General features: G+C 47.6%; 1 protein-coding gene across 1 annotated transcript; it reads right to left on the bottom strand.

Annotated features, from left to right (window-relative positions):
• Positions 1–4,290: 4,290 nt before the first annotated feature.
• LOC146079789 (uncharacterized) lies at positions 4,291–19,130 on the bottom strand. The gene is made up of 9 exons (XM_083186432.1): positions 19,011–19,130; positions 15,899–16,069; positions 14,690–14,857; positions 14,006–14,173; positions 13,413–13,583; positions 12,368–12,535; positions 11,158–12,102; positions 10,202–10,281; positions 4,291–4,598 (listed from the first exon to the last, which is right to left on the bottom strand). The coding sequence occupies exons 1-9, from the start codon at positions 19,051–19,053 to the stop codon at positions 4,479–4,481; spliced, it is 2,034 nt and encodes a 677-aa protein (XP_083042558.1). The 5' UTR covers positions 19,054–19,130; the 3' UTR covers positions 4,291–4,478.
• Between the last annotated feature and the right edge of the window lie 1,821 nt (positions 19,131–20,951).

Here is a 20,951-nt window from a genome sequence, read left to right as displayed (position 1 = left end):
TGTATATTACTCGAGACTCCAACTGTCTCTGCTCGGTGAGATTCTTCTCTGCTCGGCCATCACTGCTGTGGTGACTGTTACTGTAATGACTGTATATAGGCCGCCAGTAATAATCCCTGTCATACTGTATATTACTCGAGACTCCAACTGTCTCTGCTCGGTGAGAGTCTCCTCTGCTCGGCCATCACTGCTGTGGTGACTGTTACTGTAATGACTGTATATAGGCTGCCAGTAATAATCCCTGTCATACTGTATATTACTCGAGACTCCAACGGTCTCTGCTCGGTGAGAGTCTCCGCTGCTCGGCCATCACTGCTGTGGTGACTGTTACTGTAATAACTGTATATAGGCCGCCAGTAATAATTGCTGTCATACTGTATATTACTCGAGACTCCAACTGTCTCTGCTCGGTGAGAGTCTCCGCTGCTCGGCCATCACTGCTGTGGTGACTGTTACTGTAATGACTGTATATAGGCCGCCAGTAATAATCCCTGTCATACTGTATATTACTCGAGACTCCAACTGTCTCTGCTCGGTGAAAGTCTCCGCTGCTCGGCCATCACTGCTGTGGTCACTGTTACTGTAATGACTGTATATAGGCCACCAGTAATAATCCCTGTCATACTGTATATTACTCGAGACTCCAACTGTCTCTGCTCGGTGAGAGTCTCCGCTGCTCGGCCATCACTGCTGTGGTGACTGTTACTGTAATGACTGTATATAGGCTGCCAGTAATAATCCCTGTCATACTGTATATTACTCGAGACTCCAACTGTCTCTGCTCGGTGAGAGTCTCCGCTGCTCGGCCATCACTGCTGTGGTGACTGTTACTGTAATGACTGTATATAGGCTGCCAGTAATAATCCCTGTCATACTGTATATTACTCGAGACTCCAACTGTCTCTGCTCGGTGAGAGTCTCCGCTGCTCGGCCATCACTGCTGTGGTGACTGTTACTGTAATGACTGTATATAGGCCGCCAGTAATAATCCCTGTCATACTGTATATTACTCGAGACTCCAACTGTCTCTGCTCGGTGAGAGTCTCCGCTGCTCGGCCATCACTGCTGTGGTGACTGTTACTGTAATGACTGGCCCACCACTCACAAGTTCCGCCACTGACGCTGATGTTTCATTTTCAGCGCCTCTCCTCCGAATGATTCTATTTGTCGCCTAGCGGGCAATCAGGAGTCGGCTCTCTCGGCTCCTGATTGGTTGCTAGGCGGCCAATAGAATCATTCGGAGGAGAGGCGCAGAAGATGAAACATCTCTGCGGGCGGGGGGAGGCTTTCTGGGACTCATAGTTCCACAGTGTTAAAAAATAGTTAATTCTTTATTTTACACTGAATCAGCCCGTTGACTACCGCTCCAGGGTCAGGTAAGTCCTGGAGGGGGGGGCTTTATTGAGGGGGTCCCAACTCCCCCAGGGCCCCTGGCCAGGCTGACTAGTCAGTAGGGTGATGTTTTGGCCGTGGGACCTTATCTAAGAAGTGTATTTTCCTGGCGTATTTGCCCGGTCATTCGTGGCCGTTTCACTCCAATTAGCGGCCGTATTTTAAATACGGCTGCTTAGTGAATCAGGAACAACCATTCTTTTGAATAGTGATTTCTGTCGTATACTATCGATGGTGTAACCATTCGTATATGTAAATACAAATACAAATTTCCCATCAATACGAATACGAAAATTCGTATTTTTGGCATATTAAATGCCAAAAATACGAATACGTCCCCAAAAATCGTATTTTCGTACGAAAATAAGATTTTTTTTCACGAATTTATGTTAGTAAATTTCCCCCAAAGTTTCCAGGCAGAGAGTAAATGCTCTTGACGGTGAATTAGCTGCCCAAGTGATAGGCCAGGGTGTGGGCTATGGTAGGAACCACTGGAATATTTGCAAGAGTGTGTTTATGCTGTGATTACCTGTATGCTGTTGCCTGTAACTACACTTATAAAGATCAAAGGGCTGCATTTATCAACTAATATTTGCGGCTAAATCCCCAAAAACACCCGTATTCGGGGGTTAACCGCAAATATTAAGTTTCACCTAAATGTATTACAGGGGACCGCAGCAGGAATCTCCGATCCCTGCTGCGATCCCCCCCAGCAGCACCGCCGGCCACATCCACCATAGGTTTCTATGGGGGGATGCGAAGCTGCCCGATGTATCAACATCGGGCAGCCCATCATCGCACCCCTGGGCTATCGCCATTCTAATGTGGCGATAGCCCGTTGTAGCCTATGGCTACATATCGCACTGCCCGAGCGGCAGTGCGGTCAGCGGGGTCGTGGGGGGGGGGGGGGGGGGTCAGTGCAGACCCCCTGGCTTCCGGGTCAGGGCTTCGCAGGGACGGGCTCCTTTCAGAGCCCTGTCCCTGCACCCTACAGATGATAAATTTGGGCGAAATGATCGCATTTTACAATGCGATCCTGGGCGGTAATATTCCGCCCAGATCGCATTGTGAATGCGATCAATGATAAATGGGGGCCATAGTCTTCATCTGTATCCCCGTGTATGTGATCCTTGTCACATTACAACACAGCAGTATATGAAGTGAAAAGAGAATTTGTTAGGATATACTAAACAAAGACACGTATTCTTGGATGAACAGGAACTGGCATCATACATACATATTGTGCATACTTCCGCATGAGGGTAATGTGGAGGATCTAGTCCAGGATATAGAGCAGCAGCAGGGCTAGCGAGATCCAACCTGGGCTTTTCTAGGATGTATGGGGAATCACTGGCTGATTAGCAGCACCTGGTGCTTCCTGTTATATGTGTGTTCGAGACAGAAGGTTGGTGCATATAAACTGGCATATGGATATTGCTTTGTTAATAATACCCAAACTGGAAACTGGAAGAGTTAAAGAAATGCTACCAAAGATTGACTGAAAGGTTACCTGAATCCACATCTATCTGTCCATACACCTGATGCAGCCAGTTTGAGCAGAGCCCCAAGCTTTCTTAAACATAGTGTGGGTGAGTGTTATGCCAATCTCGCTGATTGTCATTGTTAATGGTAGGGCATGAAATACCGCCTGGTGGCACATGTCAGCTCACAAAAAAAAAAAAAAACTCATGTCAACTTTTTGATTGTCGACCTAATGCTTGTGTCGACCTTCCTGACGACAGTGGTAGACCCAGTACATGTCAACCTTAATAGGGCGATCGGTACTTGTGTAGTTTCACGGCGTCAGCACGGCGCCGTGCTACTTCCGGGTTCTACGCTCGCCACAAACTATGTTAAAAAAAGTAACTTAACTCCATGCCAACATGGATAGTTCATACCCAAGGGCGTAACTACCATAGGTGCAGGGGGTGCAGCTGCTATGGGGCCCAGAGCTGAAAAGGGCCCACTTTTCCTGTCAAAGTATCATGTGCTGTATACATTTTTAAGCATTAGGTGATAAATAGGGGCCCTTGAAAACTTTTGCTATGGGGCCCACATGTATCTAGTTACGCCACTGTTCATACCCCCACTATCCATGTTGGCATGGAGTTGATTTTAAATAGGCCGCAGCGTGGGCGAGCGAAGCGAGCCCCGCAAGGGGACTCAGACGCACGGCGCCGTGAAACTACACAAGTACCGGGCGATCTAATGAACGTATATTATATATTTCTGCTTTTGTTTCCTTCTTATACATTACATACACCGCAGCCTCTGGAGCAGGGCCGACTCTACCATTAGGCAGCTTTAGGCAGCTGCCTAGGGCGCCAGGTTCTGGGGGGGCGCCACGAGTCTGCCTATCAAAAAATCTAATATGTCTATGGGGATCCTTGTACTTAATGCATGTGGTGGCTGTGGAAGACCTCACCTCCATACTTTCACTTGAGGCGTACTTACCTACTTTGCTGCCCCCTCTTCCTTGTACTGATTTTTGGGAGCCTTCCTGCCATTCCACAATGTTAGGCAAGTATGCCTTACTGGGTTGGAAAATGGTTACTGGTGGCATTATGGGGGGGGGGGGGGGGGCGGCAGTAGGTTGAAGTTTTGCCTAGGGTGCTATGGGAACGCACAGTGTTTTCATGGGAACACCCATGAACTCTGGGCATTTCCATGGGCCCCGCCCCCCGCCGCCGCTCCACGCCCGCACTGCGAGGTGCGAGCAGGATGATGGCGAACACGCAGTTCGCCGTGCCCATTCACACAAAGACCCTGTGCAGATGCTAAAAATCATCCCCCGACTTTGGCTCTAGGCTGCCCAGCTGGCACTGTAGCACAATATACATAAAGTAATGGTTCCATCAGTCAGTTACATTGGCACAGCCACCTGGTGGTCAGTATTCATGTTCCTTTATTACCACGACTCTATGGGCACCGGATCATCCCACAGAACAGGGTGAATGACTCATGTCTATCATTAGCGGCTGGAGGCAGAATAATAATTATCTGATAGTTTGAGTGAGAATTCCGATCAGGAAGCTCTGGGATGAAATCTGCTCCTTCCTGTAACTTGTGTCCGAGCCTCGGAGTCATCAGTCGCTGGGTGTCATGGCCGCTCCCAGGAGTGTTGCGCAGTTGTGCGATGTCTTATTCTGGGCCCATGTCACAGTCAGAGCGTTACTGGGGACACTCAGAGCTAGCATGCGGCACGTCTGTGAGACAGAGGGATCAGTTAGCTGGTCGTGGATACAGAGGGAAAAACAATTCACATTAGGCAAACTCTACTGCAGCCCTGGCCAACCTGTCCAGGACTGCCACCAGGAATTTTGGGGCCTGGGACTGATTTCCAGTCCGGGCCCCACAGGTTTCCCCATGCGCCGCCGGGCACCGTGGATGAGCTGTCAGTGTGCGGACACCCATCATTCCACCCCCCTCTATTCACTTACCACCGGGGGGTGAGCCAATCAGAGCACGAGTACTGGCAGCTGCTCTAATTGGCTAACGGTACAGGAGCTCTGATTGGCTCAAAAGCTGGGGCAGCATTTTAATTCACTGCCGGCTTCCTGCATTGAAGAAGCCACACTGTGCTTCGGGACCTGCTGAAGCACACAGCGGAGAGTTGCTGTGGGCAAAATGAGCTGCCTGGGCCCTACAGCACCCCCCTGATGGGGGCCCTGCCTGTGGCTCTCCAGCTGATGTGAAACTACAAGTCCCAACATGCATTGCCACAGTTTTGCTATTATGGAATGTTAGAACTGTGGCAAAGCATGCTGGAATAGCCCTGCAGACCCCCAGTGAGGGCAGCAGTGTCCGCTAGAACCACTTCTGTTTTTGGACTTTTCCCATCATGCTCTGGGTGTCCACGTATACCTGGAGGGGAATTATAAGACTGGGGTTGGAGTGGAGAGTTTGTGGGCTAAAAATTGTCACAGCTCAAAGTGAAAGTACATCGAAGAAGACATAATTTTGACTGGCTTTAACTAGTCATTTATAAAAATGGATCAATACCAGCGGGTTAAATATCAGCTTTTGATTGAAGACAGAGAAACAGAGAGAATTCCATTAGGCCACAGTTACCTCCCCTCCTGCATTCTGCAGGACAGTCCCTGATATAGCTGCAATCTCCCTCTCTCCCTCATTAGTCTAGCAATCTTCCTCATGTCACCTAGCCCACATTACACTGTTACATCATAGTTACCTCCCCTCCTGCATTCTGCAGGACAGTCCCTGATATAGCAGCAATCTCCCTCTCTCCCTCATTAGTCTAGCAATCTTCCTCATGTCACCTAGCCCACATTACACTGTTACATCATAGTTACCTCCCCTCCTGCATTCTGCAGGAGACTCCCTGATATAGCAGCAATCTCACCCTATCCCTCATTAGTCTAGCAATCTCCCTCATGTCACCTAGCCCACATTACACTGTTATATCATAGTTACCTCCCATCCTGCATTCTTCAGGAGACTCCCTGACATAGCAGCAATCTCCCCCTCTACCTCATTAGTCTAGCAATCTCCTTCATGTCACCTAGCCCACATTATACTGTTACATCATAGTTACCTCCCCTCCTGCATTCTGCAGGACAGTCCCTGATATAGCAGCAATCTCCCTCTCTCCCTCATTAGTCTAGCAATCTCCTTCATGTCACCTAGCCCACATTATACTGTTACATCATAAATACCTCCCCTCCTGCATTCTGCAGGAGACTCCCTGACATAGCAGCAATCTCCCTCTCTCCCTCATTAGTCTAGCAATCTCCCTCATGTCACCTAGTCCACATTACACTGTTACATCATAGTTACCTCCCCTCCTGCATTCTTCAGGAGACTCCCTGAAATAGCAGCAATCTCCCTCTCTCCCTCATTAGTCTAGCAATCTCCCTCATGTCACCTAGCCCACATTACACTGTTATATCATAGTTACCTCCCCTCCTGCATTCTTCAGGAGACTCCCTGAAATAGCAGCAATCTCCCTCTCTCCCTCATTAGTCTAGCAATCTCCCTCATGTCACCTAGCCCACATTACACTGTTATATCATAGTTACCTCCCCTCCTGCATTCTGCAGGAGACTCCCTGACATAGCAGCAATCTCCCTCTCTCCCTCATTAGTCTAGCAATCTCCCCCATGTCACCTAGCCCACATTACACTGTTATATCATAGTTACCTCCCTTCCTGCATTCTGCAGGAGACTCCCTGACATAGCAGCACTCTCCCTTTCTCCCTCATTAGTCTAGCAATCTCCCTCATGTCACCTAGCCCACATTATACTGTTACATCATAGTTACCTCCCCTCCTTCATTCTGCAGGAGACTCCCTGACATAGCAGCAGTCTCCCTCTCTCCCTCATTAGTCTAGCAATCTCCCTCATGTCACCTAGCCCACATTACACTGTTACATCATAGTTACCTCCCCTCCTGCATTCTTCAGGAGACTCCCTGAAATAGCAGCAATCTCCCTCTCTCCCTCATTAGTCTAGCAATCTCCCTCATGTCACCTAGCCCACATTACACTGTTACATCATAGTTACCTCCCCTCCTGCATTCTTCAGGAGACTCCCTGAAATAGCAGCAATCTCCCTCTCTCCCTCATTAGTCTAGCAATCTCCCTCATGTCACCTAGCCCACATTACACTGTTATATCATAGTTACCTCCCCTCCTGCATTCTGCAGGAGACTCCCTGACATAGCAGCAATCTCCCTCTCTCCCTTATTAGTCTAGCAATCTCCCTCATGTCACCTAGCCCACATTACACTGTTATATCATAGTTACCTCCCCTCCTGCATTCTGCAGGAGACTCCCTGACATAGCATCAATCTCCCTCTCTCCCTCATTAGTCTAGCAATCTCCCCCATGTCACCTAGCCCACATTACACTGTTATATCATAGTTACCTCCCCTCCTGCAGGAGACTCCTTGACATAGCAGCAATCTCCCTCTCTCCCTCATTAGTCTAGCAATCTCCCTCATGTCACCTAGCCCACATTACACTGTTATATCATAGTTACCTCCCCCCTTGCATTCTGCAGGAGACTCCCTGACATAGCAGCAATCTCCCTATCTCCCTCATTAGTCTAGCAATCTCCCTCATGTCACCTAGCCCACATTACACTGTTATATCATAGTTACCCCCCCTCCTGCATTCTGCAGGAGACTCCCTGCCATAGCAGCAATCTCCCTCTCTCCCTCATTAGTCTAGCAATCTCCCCCATGTCACCTAGCCCACATTACACTGTTACATCATAGTTACCTCCCCTCCTGCATTCTGCAGGAGACTCTCTGACATAGCAGCAATCTCCCTCATTAGTCTAGCAATCTCCCTCATGTCACCTAGCCCACATTACACTGTTACATCATAGTTACCTCCCCTCCTGCATTCTGCAGGAGAATCCCTGACATAGCAGCAATCTCCCTCATTAGTCTAGCAATCTCCCTCATGTCACCTAGCCCACATTACACTGTTATCTCATAATTACCCCCCCCCCCCCCCCTGCATTCTGCAGGAGACTCCCTGACATAGCAGCAATCTCCCTATCTCCCTCATTAGTCTAGCAATCTCCCTCATGTCACCTAGCCCACATTACACTGTTACATCATAGTCACCTACCCTCCTGCATTCTGCAGGAGACTCCCTGACATAGCAGAAATCTCCCTCTCTCCCTCATTAGTCTAGCAATCTCCCTCATGTCACCTATCCCACATTACACTGTTACATCATAGTTACCTCCCCTCCTGCATTCTGCAGGAGACTCCCTGACATAGCAGCAATCTCCCTCTCTCCCTCATTAGTCTAGCAATCTCCCTCATGTCACCTAGCCTACATTACACTGTTACATCATAGTTACCTCCCCTCCTGCATTCTGCAGGAGACTCCCTGACATAGCAGCAATCTCCCTCTCTCCCTCATTAGTCTAGCAATCTCCCTCATGTCACCCAGCCCACATTACACTGTTACATCATAGTTACCTCCCCTCCTGCATTCTGCAGGAGACTCCCTGACATAGCAGCAATCTCCCTCTCTCCCTCATTAGTCTAGCAATCTCCCTCATGTCACCTAGCCCATATTACACTGTTACATCATAGTTACCTCCCCTCCTGCGTTCTGCAGGAGACTCCCTGACATAGCATCAATCTCCCTCTCTCCCTCATTAGTCTAGCAATCTCCCTCATGTCACCTAGCCCACATTACATTGTTACATCATAGTTGACCTTTTCATGATTTTTTTTATTAATTGACCTGTTCATTTTTTACCATACCAGTGGGCATAGAGGGAGAATATAATAGTGTGCCGACACAAAAAAAACCTCATCATGTCGACCAAATGCATGTCAACCTGTCTCATGTGTCTCACCTTCTACCTGTCGACCTATTGACTGTCAACCTAGACACTGTCACCCAAACAGTCCACAACCTTGTAATTTCGCCTGGAGGGGGAGATCAACTAAGCCTTGGAGGGAGATAAAGTGAAGAAAGATACAGTACCAGCCATTCAGCTCCTAATTGGCAGGTTACAGTTTGTGTTGACAAATGGCAGTTAGGAGCTGGTCAGTTATTAGCTTATCTATCTGCAAGGCTTAGTACATACAAGCTGGCGAGCGCTGGCTGAGGGAGGCGGTGGGCGGGCCGGCTGATGGGGACACGCGGCGGGTGTCTCATGCACTCGTGCCTAAATTGCTCACTTCAGACACTTCTAGTTATAATGACTGTGTGTGGTATAATGTGTAATGGGCATTATGGTGTTATTGATACTGTGGCCACGCCCCTTTCCCATGAAGCCACACCCCTACATGTATTAACCGCACACTGATCCTATTTTGACTATGGGGTGCTGGCGCACCATTTCCCCTTCTGGCGCAGGGCATCAAAATGTCTGGTGCTGTGTTATGTGAATAAGATTGTGCTGTGTGGCATAATTGGGAACGGGGGTACTACATACCCTCCAACTTCTAGGGAGACGGAGGAGGGACACTGAGAAGCGCGCTGAAAATATCGGGGCGTGGCCTAATGTAAGGGGCATGGCCTATACCCGCAGTGCTCTCATGTGGCCACTCCCCCATTTTGACACTATGGGGGCATGACCCAGAGGCTCTGTAAACCTCTAGTCATGCCCCCAGCCCCCTGGCTGCGGGAATAGATGCATTTAATCACTGTTGCTCAGCAGCCAACAGAGGGGTTTTCAACAGCCCCCCACCGCGGGACACTGCCAGCCACGGTAATCGGGACGGTTGGGAGGTATGGTACTATTGTACTTGTAAAACCACTCCTATGTCTTTTGGTGTATGTTGTCCCTTTGTAAAGTTTGGGAGTGTGCAAATGTATAGTTTGCAGGGGAAGGGGTGGGGGCAGTGGCGTAACTATAGCCCCGCAGCCCCCGCGGTGGCGGGGAGGCGCTGAGGGACTGTGGGCGCCGATCTGCGGGGCTATAGTTACTAGCCCTCCCACCCACCCAAGTAAATTTACACACCCCCCTTACCCCTCCGCATGCCACCGCCGCTGCCTCATTCAGGGTCCCGGCCACAGCGCAGATCTTGTCCTGGCTCCGTCCCCTTACTGCAGTTCACTTCTAATGAAAAATAACTATCAGAAAATGGCTGCCCCCTAACAGCAGAATGTTTTTTGGGATGCTAGAGGAGGCGCGTGCCTCCTCTAACATCCTTAAAAACTGTCTGCTGTTAGGGGGCAGCCATTTTCTGATATCGGCGGCGGGGGGGGGGGGGGGGGCGCAAAAATTCTAGTTACGCCGCTGGGTGTGGGGGGTAGGGGGGGGGGGGTGCCGAACATCCTAGCATAGGCCCTGCTCCCAGCTAGTAAATTACCTGCTGTATAACTGCATGCACTGCGGCATTAACATTGGCCAAAGGGGAAGTCTTCAGCTTTACCTTCAGTAGCACAGTCCCTGGAGAAAAGACGCGAACAGGAGGTCAGACAGGTGTTGTAAAACGTGTCTCTATTATCTATTTCACCTTGCACATATAACCTGGGTTATTGCCGGGTCTATCAACCTGGTATTTCAACCAGTTAAATATGGCTTAATTATTATAATTGTTTATTTACATGGCGCCACAAAGGTTCCACGGCGTGTAATAATACATAAATGAGCAAAAAAATAGAAACAAAAAGAAAATAACGAATTACAGTACAGGGCAATATACAGTAGGACAATTGCATGGTAAATAAAGATCGTAGCATAAGGGGACAGGAAACTGAAGCAATTATTAGATTGGCAGAGATATATCAGGGAGAATAGCCCCTACAGGTCGGGATCCCAACTGCCTGGGTTTTAACATCCGGGATTCCAACTTAGGTGTAATGACTGTCGGGATCCCAACTGTCCCAACGGAAGCCATTCGGGATCCAACCGAATCCCGTCTACAAAGCCTACATGTGTTCTGCTTCTCCCTGTTTTTTTCTAACCCAATATTGCCCCCTACTGGTTCCTTCGTGTACATTCCTGCCTACAATATCTAACACTATCTGAATGCAGCTTGGACATATTAATGATTTTGCCGATTCCCTCAAAAAGTAAATTTTGTGCGGTGTGTATGCAAGCTCCTGCATGTCGATCTTTATATCGACATTTTGCTGGTGTCGACTTTTTGCCAGTGGCGATCTTTTGGTGTCACCCAGACACTGTAGACCTTAGCCATCTACACCCTAACACACGGACATAACAATTCATACACGTTACATGCATGTAGCCTGATAAACCTCAGCATTCTGGTAGATGACAGATCTATGTGCAAATTACTAACACTGTAATGCGTCTTCTCACCTGAGAGTGTGGAAGGTGCGGTAACATTAGGTCTCCGATCACCAGTGGTTGTAGGGTACAAGCCGGGGCTACTCCTGGATCTGGCGGCTGGTGAGGTGGCACCAATGATTGCAGGCAATACTGGTGTCATGGTGCTGGCTGGTGATAGAGAACCAGTGATGTTAGATGTTACTATAGGTGTAGTAGCTGGTGACGTGGCGCTGGTCATAGTATATACTATTGGTGCAAATGCAGCAGCGGGTGTCGGCCTGGAGTTGGTTACGTTTGACATTGTGGGTGCCATTTTGGAAGGAGAAGGCACGGAGCCAGTGAAATGAGACATAATGGATGTAATTGTAGTAGCTGGTGATAGGGTGCTGGTGATATTAGTCACTATTGGTACATTGGTCACTGGTGATAGGGTGCTGGGGATATTAGTCACTATTGGTACATTGGTCACTGGTGATAGAGTGCTGGTGATATTAGTCACTATTGGTAGAGTTGTGGTCACTGGTGATTTGGTGCTGGTGATATTAGTCACTATTGGTGCAGTTGTGGTAGCTGGTGATATGGTGCTGGTGATATTAGTCACTATTGGTACAGTTGTGGTCACTGGTGATAGGGTGCTGGTGATATTAGTCACTATTGGTGCAGTTGTGGTAGCTGGTGATATGGTGCTGGTGATATTAGTCACTATTGGTAGAGTTGTGGTCACTGGTGATTTGGTGCTGGTGATATTAGTCACTATTGGTGCAGTTGTGGTCACTGGTGATTTGGTGCTGGTGATATTAGTCACTATTGGTGATGTGGGAAGACTCCGGTCTACAGTGTATCTTATAGTGACATTCAGACTGACGATGAGTTCCGGGTGGTCCTCTAATCCTTGGGTAGTTTTTCTCGAGTAGCCTCTTCTTCTGCTGGTGGGAGCCACAGTGGTCTTACTCATAATGAAAGCAAACGTGGCTCCTAAAACCGTGGCAGAAAGGAAATATGGTAAATGCCCATACAATGGATTGAATCCATAAATCAGAAGGCAGGAATCACATATTCAATATACATGCTTTGTATAATCTGATGGAGGAAGGTGTGTGTGGGGTGTGCGGTATATATAAGATTATGCATATTTCCCAACATGACCCATTCCAGGAGGGACTAATGCTCTCTACCTGGACTTCCCTCTTAACATATGATTAGTGTCACCTGTGTGACATATGTAAAAAAGGCCTCTCACCCGAATTCCTCCGATGGACCACCTCCTGGGAATCCAACTCAGCAGATATCTCGGAACCACTATGCAGATGGCTCCCAGCAATAGAGCCCCATGGACTGGGCAGTGGAGTACTAGCATCACCACCAGAGCTCATCATCGTCACACTAGTGGTGCCCGGAACTTGTGTCACTAGGGGAGAAGACACATTAACACAAGGTCCAGCAAGTTCAGGGGAGAGGTAATAGATGGGCTGGGGGAGAGGTCATACCAAGTTGCCTCAATGAGTAAGGAAAATGGCAACACAGGAAGGGGGACCACTGCTGGAGCAGCAACATGTGGCAAGAGTTGGACATGGTCTCCAAATACACCAGGAACCGAGGCCAGTACTGGGAAACTAAAGGTGACAAATTCCGAGAGGCAGATGCTCAGGGGTCTCTGGCCTGTAGACAAGACAGTGGAGTGCAGTATCAGAAGAGGGAGGCTGGACATCAGGAGGATTGCCATCTAGTGGCCACCACTGTAAGTGGCCTTATATTGGTGCATCTGCTAATAGCAGACAGTAAAGATGTAGAAGCCAGACAAAAAGTTCTCATACTGTAGGTGACAAACTGGTTCTCTCCCTGCAAATGTATCTCACTATGCATCAAATGTGATAACATCAATGTCCACATATGACCGTAGGTTATCTGCTCCCAGACATGCTCCGGCAATCCACAGAGAATAGAAGTGATGGAGCAATGCACAGGAGGAGATTCCACTGCAGGATCAACAACAAGGCCTGTGCCTGTGGGACATGGTTCCTAAATATGCCAGGAGTTGCTAAAGGCCACTATTGGGAAACTAATGGGGAGGACTCCACAGAGTCTATGACTTTGGGGTCCTCAGTCAGAGAAGAGGTCAATGGAGTGGTGTCCAAAGATGCAACACTAAAAGACAAAGACAGGACAGCAGGAGGAGTGCCTGCTGGGTACCATGGAGCTCCTGCCAAGCCAGTTAGAGCAGCAGGCCCTGGAATTTACTGCTGCAATACCAGCAGCACCTAGAACCTGCTGGAGAGACATCTCACCTGAATTCCACCGATGGACCACCTCTCTGGAATCCAGCTCAGCAGTGGCAGATGACTTGGAAACACGATGCAGGAGACTCACAAAACCAGAGCCTGATAGACTGGGCAGTGGAGTAACAGAATCACTGGAGCTCGCCATTACTGTGCCAGTGGAGACCGGGACCTGTGACACTGGAGTAGATGACACATTAATACAAGGTCTAGCAAAGAAAAGGTAAAGGCAATAAATGCCCCGTCGGAGACATCATTGGAAGGTGGCCATTTTTATAAGTCACTTTATGCAGTCACATCTCCAATTAACAGGGTGCAAAGATATAGAAGCTAGACAACCATTACTCATAGGTGTGAATCTGGACCACCCTCTGCCATTTTTTCAAATCTGCATCAGCGAGAACAAATATGGCCACATAACGACCCAGGGTTATATTTTCCTGGACGTGCTCCTGCATCCCTTGGGTAATGAAGTTTTGGTGCAATGTGCTATGGCATTATGCACCATAGCAGTGCATTCCCATGCACCCTTTATAGGAAGGAAGGATACAGTAAAGAGATGGAAGAGGATAGAAATCGATCAATGTGGAATGACATCTTACCTGAATACTGCCGATGGACCACCTCATTAGAATCCAACTCAGTGGAGGCGGGTGACTTGGAACCGCAATGCAGATGGGTCCCAGAACTAGAGCCCCATGGACTGGGCAGTGGAGTACTACCATCGTCAAAGGTTGTCATCACACCAGTGGAGACCGGAACTTGTGACACTAGGGGAGAAGACACAATAACACAAGGTACAGCAAGTTCTAGGTAAAAGACAATAGATTTCTTGTCAGAAGCATCATAGGAAGGTGGCCCAACGAGTGGGGAAAATATTAACAAAGGAGGAAGGAGCATCATAGGAGCAGTATCGAAGAACAAGGTTTGGATATCATCACCAAATAGACCAATAACACAGGGCAGTATTGGAAAACTAGTGTGAATCGGGACAACCCCCTGACATTTTTTAAAATATGCATCAGCCACAAGAAGAAATATGTCTACATAATGACTTAGGGTTATTTTCTACTGGACACACTCTTGCAACCCATGGATAATGACGTTTTAGAACAGTGTGCTATGGCATTGTGCACCATAGCAGTGCATTCTCATGCACACTTTATCATAAGGAAGCACACCTACCCATTTTTGCAGTGCGGACTATACACCACAAGGTAAAACTTATATCAAAACACAGCAAAGGAAAAGAGAGGGCGATAGGTCAGTGTGGAAAGACATCTCACCTGAATCCCTCCGATGGACCACCTCTCTGAAATCCAACTCAGCAGAGGTGGATGACTTGGATCCACGATGCAGGTGGTTCCCAGCACTAGATCCCCATGGACTGGGCAGAGGAGTTCTAGCATCACCAAAACCTGTCATCACATCAGTGGAGACCGGAACTTGTGACACTAGAGGAGACACATTAACACAAGGTCCAGCAAGTTGAAAGGAGAGGTAATAGATGGGCTGGTGGAGAGGTAATAGATGGGCTGGTAGAGTGGTTATAGCAGGGTGCCTTAATGAGTGGGGAAAATAGCAACATAGGAAGAGTGACCATTACAGAAGTAGCAACAGGGGCAAGAGTTGGACGTGGTCTACAAATACACCAAGAATAGAGGCCAGTACTGGAAAATTAAAGGTAAAAACATCATAGAGGCAGATGCTCAGGTCCCTGGCATGTAGATAAGACAGTGGAGTGCAGCATCAGAAGAGGGAGACTGGACAGCAGAATGATTGCCATCTAGTGGTCATTACTGTCAGTGGCCTTATATGGGTGCATCTCCTAATAGCAGACAGTAAAGATGTAGAAGCCAGTCAGCCAGTTCTCGTAGATGACAAACTGGTTCTCTCTCTGCAAATGTATCTCACTTAGCATCAACCTTAATAACATCAATGTCCACATATGACCCTAGGTTATCTGCTCCCAGACATGCTCCAGCAATCCATGGAGAATAGGAGTGATGGAGCAATCCACTACAGTGAGAACAAGAGGGGCAAATAGCAACACAGGAGGAGATACCACTGCAGGAACAACAACAGGGGCAGTTTTGGTGGAACATTGTTCCTAAATATACCCGGAACGGTAAAGGGCTAGTCCTGGGCCACCAATGCGGAGGACTCCACAGAGTCAATGAATATGGGGTCCTCAGTCAGAGCAGAGGTCAATGTAATGGTGTCCAAAGATGCAACACCGCAAGAAGAAGGCAGGACAGCAAGATGAGTGCCAGCTGGGTACCATGGAGCTCCTGCCAAGACAGTCAGAGCAGTAGGCCCAGGTTCTAACTGCTGCAATAACAGCAGCACATAGAATGACATCTCACCTGGATCCCACCGATTGACCAGAAGAGGACTCCACAGAGTCAATGAATAGATCATTTTAGATCTGCAGACCCAGGTACTAACTGCTGCAATACTAAGAGCATCTAGAACCAGCTGGAATTACATCTCACCTGAATCCCACCGATGGCCCAACTCTCGGATAGCCAGCTCAGCAGTGGCAGATGACTTTGAACCGTGATGTTGGTGGATCACATTACCAGAGTCTGATAGATTTTGCAGTGGAGTAATAGAATCACTGAAGCTCGCTATGACTGAACCAGTGGAGACCAAAACCTGTGACACTAGAGGAGAAGACACATAAGCATAAGGTCCAGCAAGTTCTAGTAAAGGCAATAGATGGGCAGTCAGGGGAATCATAGAAACATTTCCCGCAATGAGTGGGGAAATCGGCAACACAGGAGGAAGAACCATCTCTACAGCAGCAACAGAGAACAAGGGTTGGGGTCAACAAACACACCAAGAACACAGTTGGGTTAAATAAGAGCAAGGATGTTCCTGGCCAGTAAAGAGGCTATTAGAGTGAAACATCTGCAGCTCTGACAGAGGGAACTGCTAGTTTATCATTCATGCCGCCTCTAAGCACCAACATGCCTTGAAAAAGGGGGAGGGGGTAAGTAGTGTCCTGAGAAGACCTTGAGTGCAGAGAGGTCAGCTCAGGGCCCGGATTAAGGCCTGTGGGCCCCTGGACAAAAAAAGGTCTGTGCCCACCCCCCCAGACGGAGGCATGGCCCCCCCTTTCCCCCGGACGGAGACAGCCCTCCCCCGGACGGTGGTAGGCAGGGGTCCGTGCAGTGCTGGGGAGGCAGCGGGGTCCCTGCGGTAGATGCGCAGTCCACGGTTGCCGGGACCCCACCGCTAACTTCCCATCCTCTGCTGGGACCCTGCCGCTGACTTTCCATCCTCTGCAGGGACTCCGCCACTGGCTTCACATCTGCCGCAGGGACCCCCTGCCCGCCCTGCGCTTTCCAACCCCACGCTGCATGACCCTGCTGCCTGCCACCCACCCTCCACCATTCCAGCAGTGCCGGTGTGGGGGCCCTGGGGTGACAGCCCCTGTCGCCCAGTGGATAATCTGGCACTGGTTCAGCTATATGGTGGAATGGCCCTTGTGAGCACACATGAACAACTTGCAAGTGTAGAAGAGGGTAGACCCGCTAGCAGCAATCACCACAATAAGGAGCTGGGTGGAGCAGCAGCAATTTGGTCTCATCCTAGAAGCAGATAACAGAAATGAAGGAAAGGGAATTAACATAAGGCGAAGAGGGTGGTAGTGAAGAAAATGGCATAAAGAGAAAATATAATTTATTCTATTATTCTATAACTATTTGACCCACCTCAGTTCTTACGTTCGATACTGTATATGGATTAGGTAGCTAATATAATACTGTACAGTCTACAAGGCGGTTGCCACTATTCTAGGGCAATCCAAAGAATGCAGAGCATACTAACGACATTTATAGAAAGAGAGAGTATCCCAGAGGCCAATACTGTACAGTATATACTAAACAATAACCCACATGACTGACATACAATACAGGTAGCATTCCAGAGACCACAATACACTACAGGAACCATTCTCCACTATACAATAGAGGGAGCAAGTTTGTAATATCGGCGCATTAGAAATCATGTACTATGGAATACATGATACAGAATGAAGACTATTATAGGTTGCCATACTATATAGAGAACATTCTACTGAGAGCAATACAGAGAGCATTCTAGTCTTCACAAGACAATGGAATCCCTTATTGATTAATAAGCCTAACCTAATGAAACATCATTAACTCCTCCAGGATCATAGAAACAAAGTACAGCCGGTAAACAAAAATATCCCATGTATAATCATTAACTCTATCATCTCCATTATTAATTAATCCCTAGATCTTCAATAGATTCTGCTCATGTCATCTCTTCCATTATCAATCTCAGACTTATTAAAAGGATCCCTTCACATTAGAATAATAAATAAGAATTTCACTGCAGCTTTATATGTCCCCCCTGTAAGTGGGGGAAAAAATAGGTACAAAAAAGAAAGTATACAAAGCGCGCCTATAAGTGTGCCACCACCAGTGACTTATACGTGACAATATATCACTCAGCTAGGCAAACAATTTTTAACATTTTAATAAAAAATCCTTAGAAGGACAATAATAGTGGAACTTTGCAGTGTGCTTTGGTCCAGTGTTTCACATAAGATCGTTCAATACAAAAGTCATCTGAAAAATTAGAACGCGTTTCGTCATTAAGACTTCATCAGGGGTGAAACTCAATGGCTTGAATGAAACGTCAGAATAATTGGATAAAATACACACTAGAGCAATATGTGCAGGTCCTCTTCGACTATAAATTCACTGGTATCAAACGTGGTTCTTGGATTTTAGCAAAATTTGTGTAATCCAGAGGGAACTAACAGGTGATCCCGTTCAGCTAGTTAGGTATATCCTGAGCACTGATCAAATACATAATAGCCTCCAGTACTGCAAATCTGCAAGACTAGATAGATAGATAGATAGATAGATAGATAGATAGATAGATAGATACAGTAGATAGATATGAGATAGATAGATAGATAGATAGATAGATAGATAGAGAGACATTAGATAGATAGATATATAGATGATAGAGTAGATAGATATGAGATAGATAAACATTAGATAGATAGATAGACAGATACAGTAGATCGACAGACAGACAGATAGATAGATAGATAGACATGAGATAGATAAACATTAGATATACTGTATAGATAGATACAGTAGATAGATAGATAGATAGATAGATAGATAGATAGATATTAGACAGACAGATAGATAGATAGATAGATATATAGATACAGTAGACAGATAGATAGATAGATAGATAGATAGATAGATAGATAGATAGATAGATAGATAGATAGATAGATAAACATTAGATATATAGATAGATAGATAGATAGATAGATAGATAGATATTTATTAGATAGACAGACAGACAGACAGACAGACAGACAGATAGATAGATAGATAGATAGATAGATAGATAGATAGATAGGTGTGATAGACATGAGATGGATAGATAGATAGATAGATAGACAGATACAGTAGACAGATAGATAGATAGATAGATAGATAGATAGATAGATAGATAGATAGATAGATAGATAGATAGATAGATATTAGATAGACAGACAGACAGATAGATAAATAGATAGATAGATAGATAGATAGATGGGATTACCATAGGCCAGCAAGGCGATGCCTGACAGCTGACAGAGAACCATGGCATCAGTCGGACACTGTGGATGGAGAGGGACTCCCGGATCCTGGGCAGGTGACACATGTAATCCCAGGGTGTGTCTCCTCACATGGCAGACAGGGAACACAATAGACAGTTACTGTATGAATGATGATATAATATCAGTGCACACCAGAGGATAATGCCTCCGCATGGAAACAACAGCTGGCCTCACTGCTATGGCGGTATGAGCTATGATCAGATTCCATGCAACACCTCGGTCAATAGAGGGTCAGTTACCTACTATCATGCAGGGCCCCTACCTCACTGACAGCATCCCCTCACCCGTTACTGTACTGACGTGCACCTCATGTCTCACAGACCTCCCCAATACACTTCCCAGTTACCCCCATGTACTCTGTAGGTGGTAACGGTATGCAGTAGTCAGTACCTACCAAACGTGGTCCATGGATGGACACACAGTAACCGGCCAAGGGGACCGAACTCAGCGTAATGGTATAATCTTAGATGTCACATTTCATTCTATATAGTCAGGGAGATAAATCTTTAAAAGACTTATAAAGGGGAACTTATCTCTGGCGCGTTTCTCGCTGGCGCGTTTCGCACTGGTGCGTCTCCTACTGGTGCGTTTCCAAATGGCGCATTTCGCTCTGCCTCAGGGGCGTAGCGAGGGTGGTGCCGGCTCCAGGCTCCGATGATTAGCAGGGCGCCCGGCACCACCCTCTGGATGCCGCCCGCCCATCCATAGCAGAGGCGCAGAGTCTGAGATTATTAAAGAGACCCTGTGCCCCGGCCGCCACCACAGGAAACACAAGACACACACGCTAGGTCGTCCTGCGTCTGTCACACTGACAGACGCTAGAGGTGCAGGGGTCCTCTAACGGCTGTCTCCTTTTGCGGTGGCCATCTTTGGTGGGGCGCAGGGTCTCTTATGCTGTCAGAGACTCTGCCCCTCTGCTATGGACGGGCAGGCGGACAGTTAACTCCCCCTGGGCAACGAGCATGTAATCATTCCTCGCCACAAGCATCTAACCTTCTATGGCAATGGCCATGTAGTCCCCTCTGACAATGAGCATGGAACCCCTGGCAACCAGCATTATGCCCCTTTCAACCAGAATATAGGTAAGCGACACTTCAGGGTCATTATGCGTGTAACCAGCACTAGTGGGGGGTTATATGTGTAAGCAGCACTAGTGGGGGGTTATATGTGTAAGCAGCACTAGTGGGGGGTTATATGTGTAAGCAGCACTAGTGGGGGGTTATATGTGTAAGCAGCACTAGTGGGGGGTTATATGTGTAAGCAGCACTAGTGGGGGGTTATATGTGTATGCAGCACTAGTGGGGGGTTATATGTGTAAGCAGCACTAGTGGGGGGTTATATGTGTAACCAGCACTAGTGGGGGGTTATATGTGTAAGCAGCACTAGTGGTGGCGTTATGTGTGTAAGCAGCACTAGTGGTGGCATTATGTGTAAGCAGCACTAGTGGGGGGTTATGTGTGTAAGCAGCACTAGTGGGGGGTTATATGTGTAAGCAGCACTAGTGGGGGGTTATATGTGTAAGCAGCACTAGTGGGGGGTTATATGTGTAAGCAGCACTAGTGGGGGGTTATATGTGTATGCAGCACTAGTGGGGGGTTATATGTGTAAGCAGCACTAGTGGGGGGTTATATGTGTATGCAGCACTAGTGGGGGGTTATATGTGTAAGCAGCACTAGTGGGGGGTTATATGTGTAAGCAGCACTAGTGGGGGGTTATATGTGTAAGCAGCACTAGTGGGGGGTTATATGTGTAAGCAGCACTAGTGGGGGTTATATGTGTAAGCAGCACTAGTGGGGGGTTATATGTGTAAGCAGCACTAGTGGGGGGTTATATGTGTAAGCAGCACTAGTGGGGGGTTATATGTGTAAGCAGCACTAGTGGGG

The sequence above is a fragment of the Crinia signifera genome, chromosome 5 (assembly GCF_055691185.1).
Source record: "Crinia signifera chromosome 5, ASM5569118v1, whole genome shotgun sequence".
NCBI classification, from domain to species: Eukaryota; Metazoa; Chordata; class Amphibia; order Anura; family Myobatrachidae; genus Crinia; species Crinia signifera.
This window is presented reverse-complemented; position numbering and strand designations above follow the sequence as displayed.

Bases quoted from the DNA above. Each gene is read 5' to 3' on its own strand.
- LOC146079789 (XM_083186432.1), bottom strand. From the start codon at position 19,053: ATGGTTCTCTGTCAGCTGTCAGGCATCGCCTTGCTGGCCTATG. The intron at 10,282-11,157 runs GTGAGAAGACGC...TCTTTTCTCCAG, and splicing joins CGCACCTTCCACACTCTCAG to GGACTGTGCTACTGAAGGTA. The intron at 4,599-10,201 runs GTAATTTACTAG...TCTGTCTCACAG, and splicing joins TGCATGCAGTTATACAGCAG to ACGTGCCGCATGCTAGCTCT.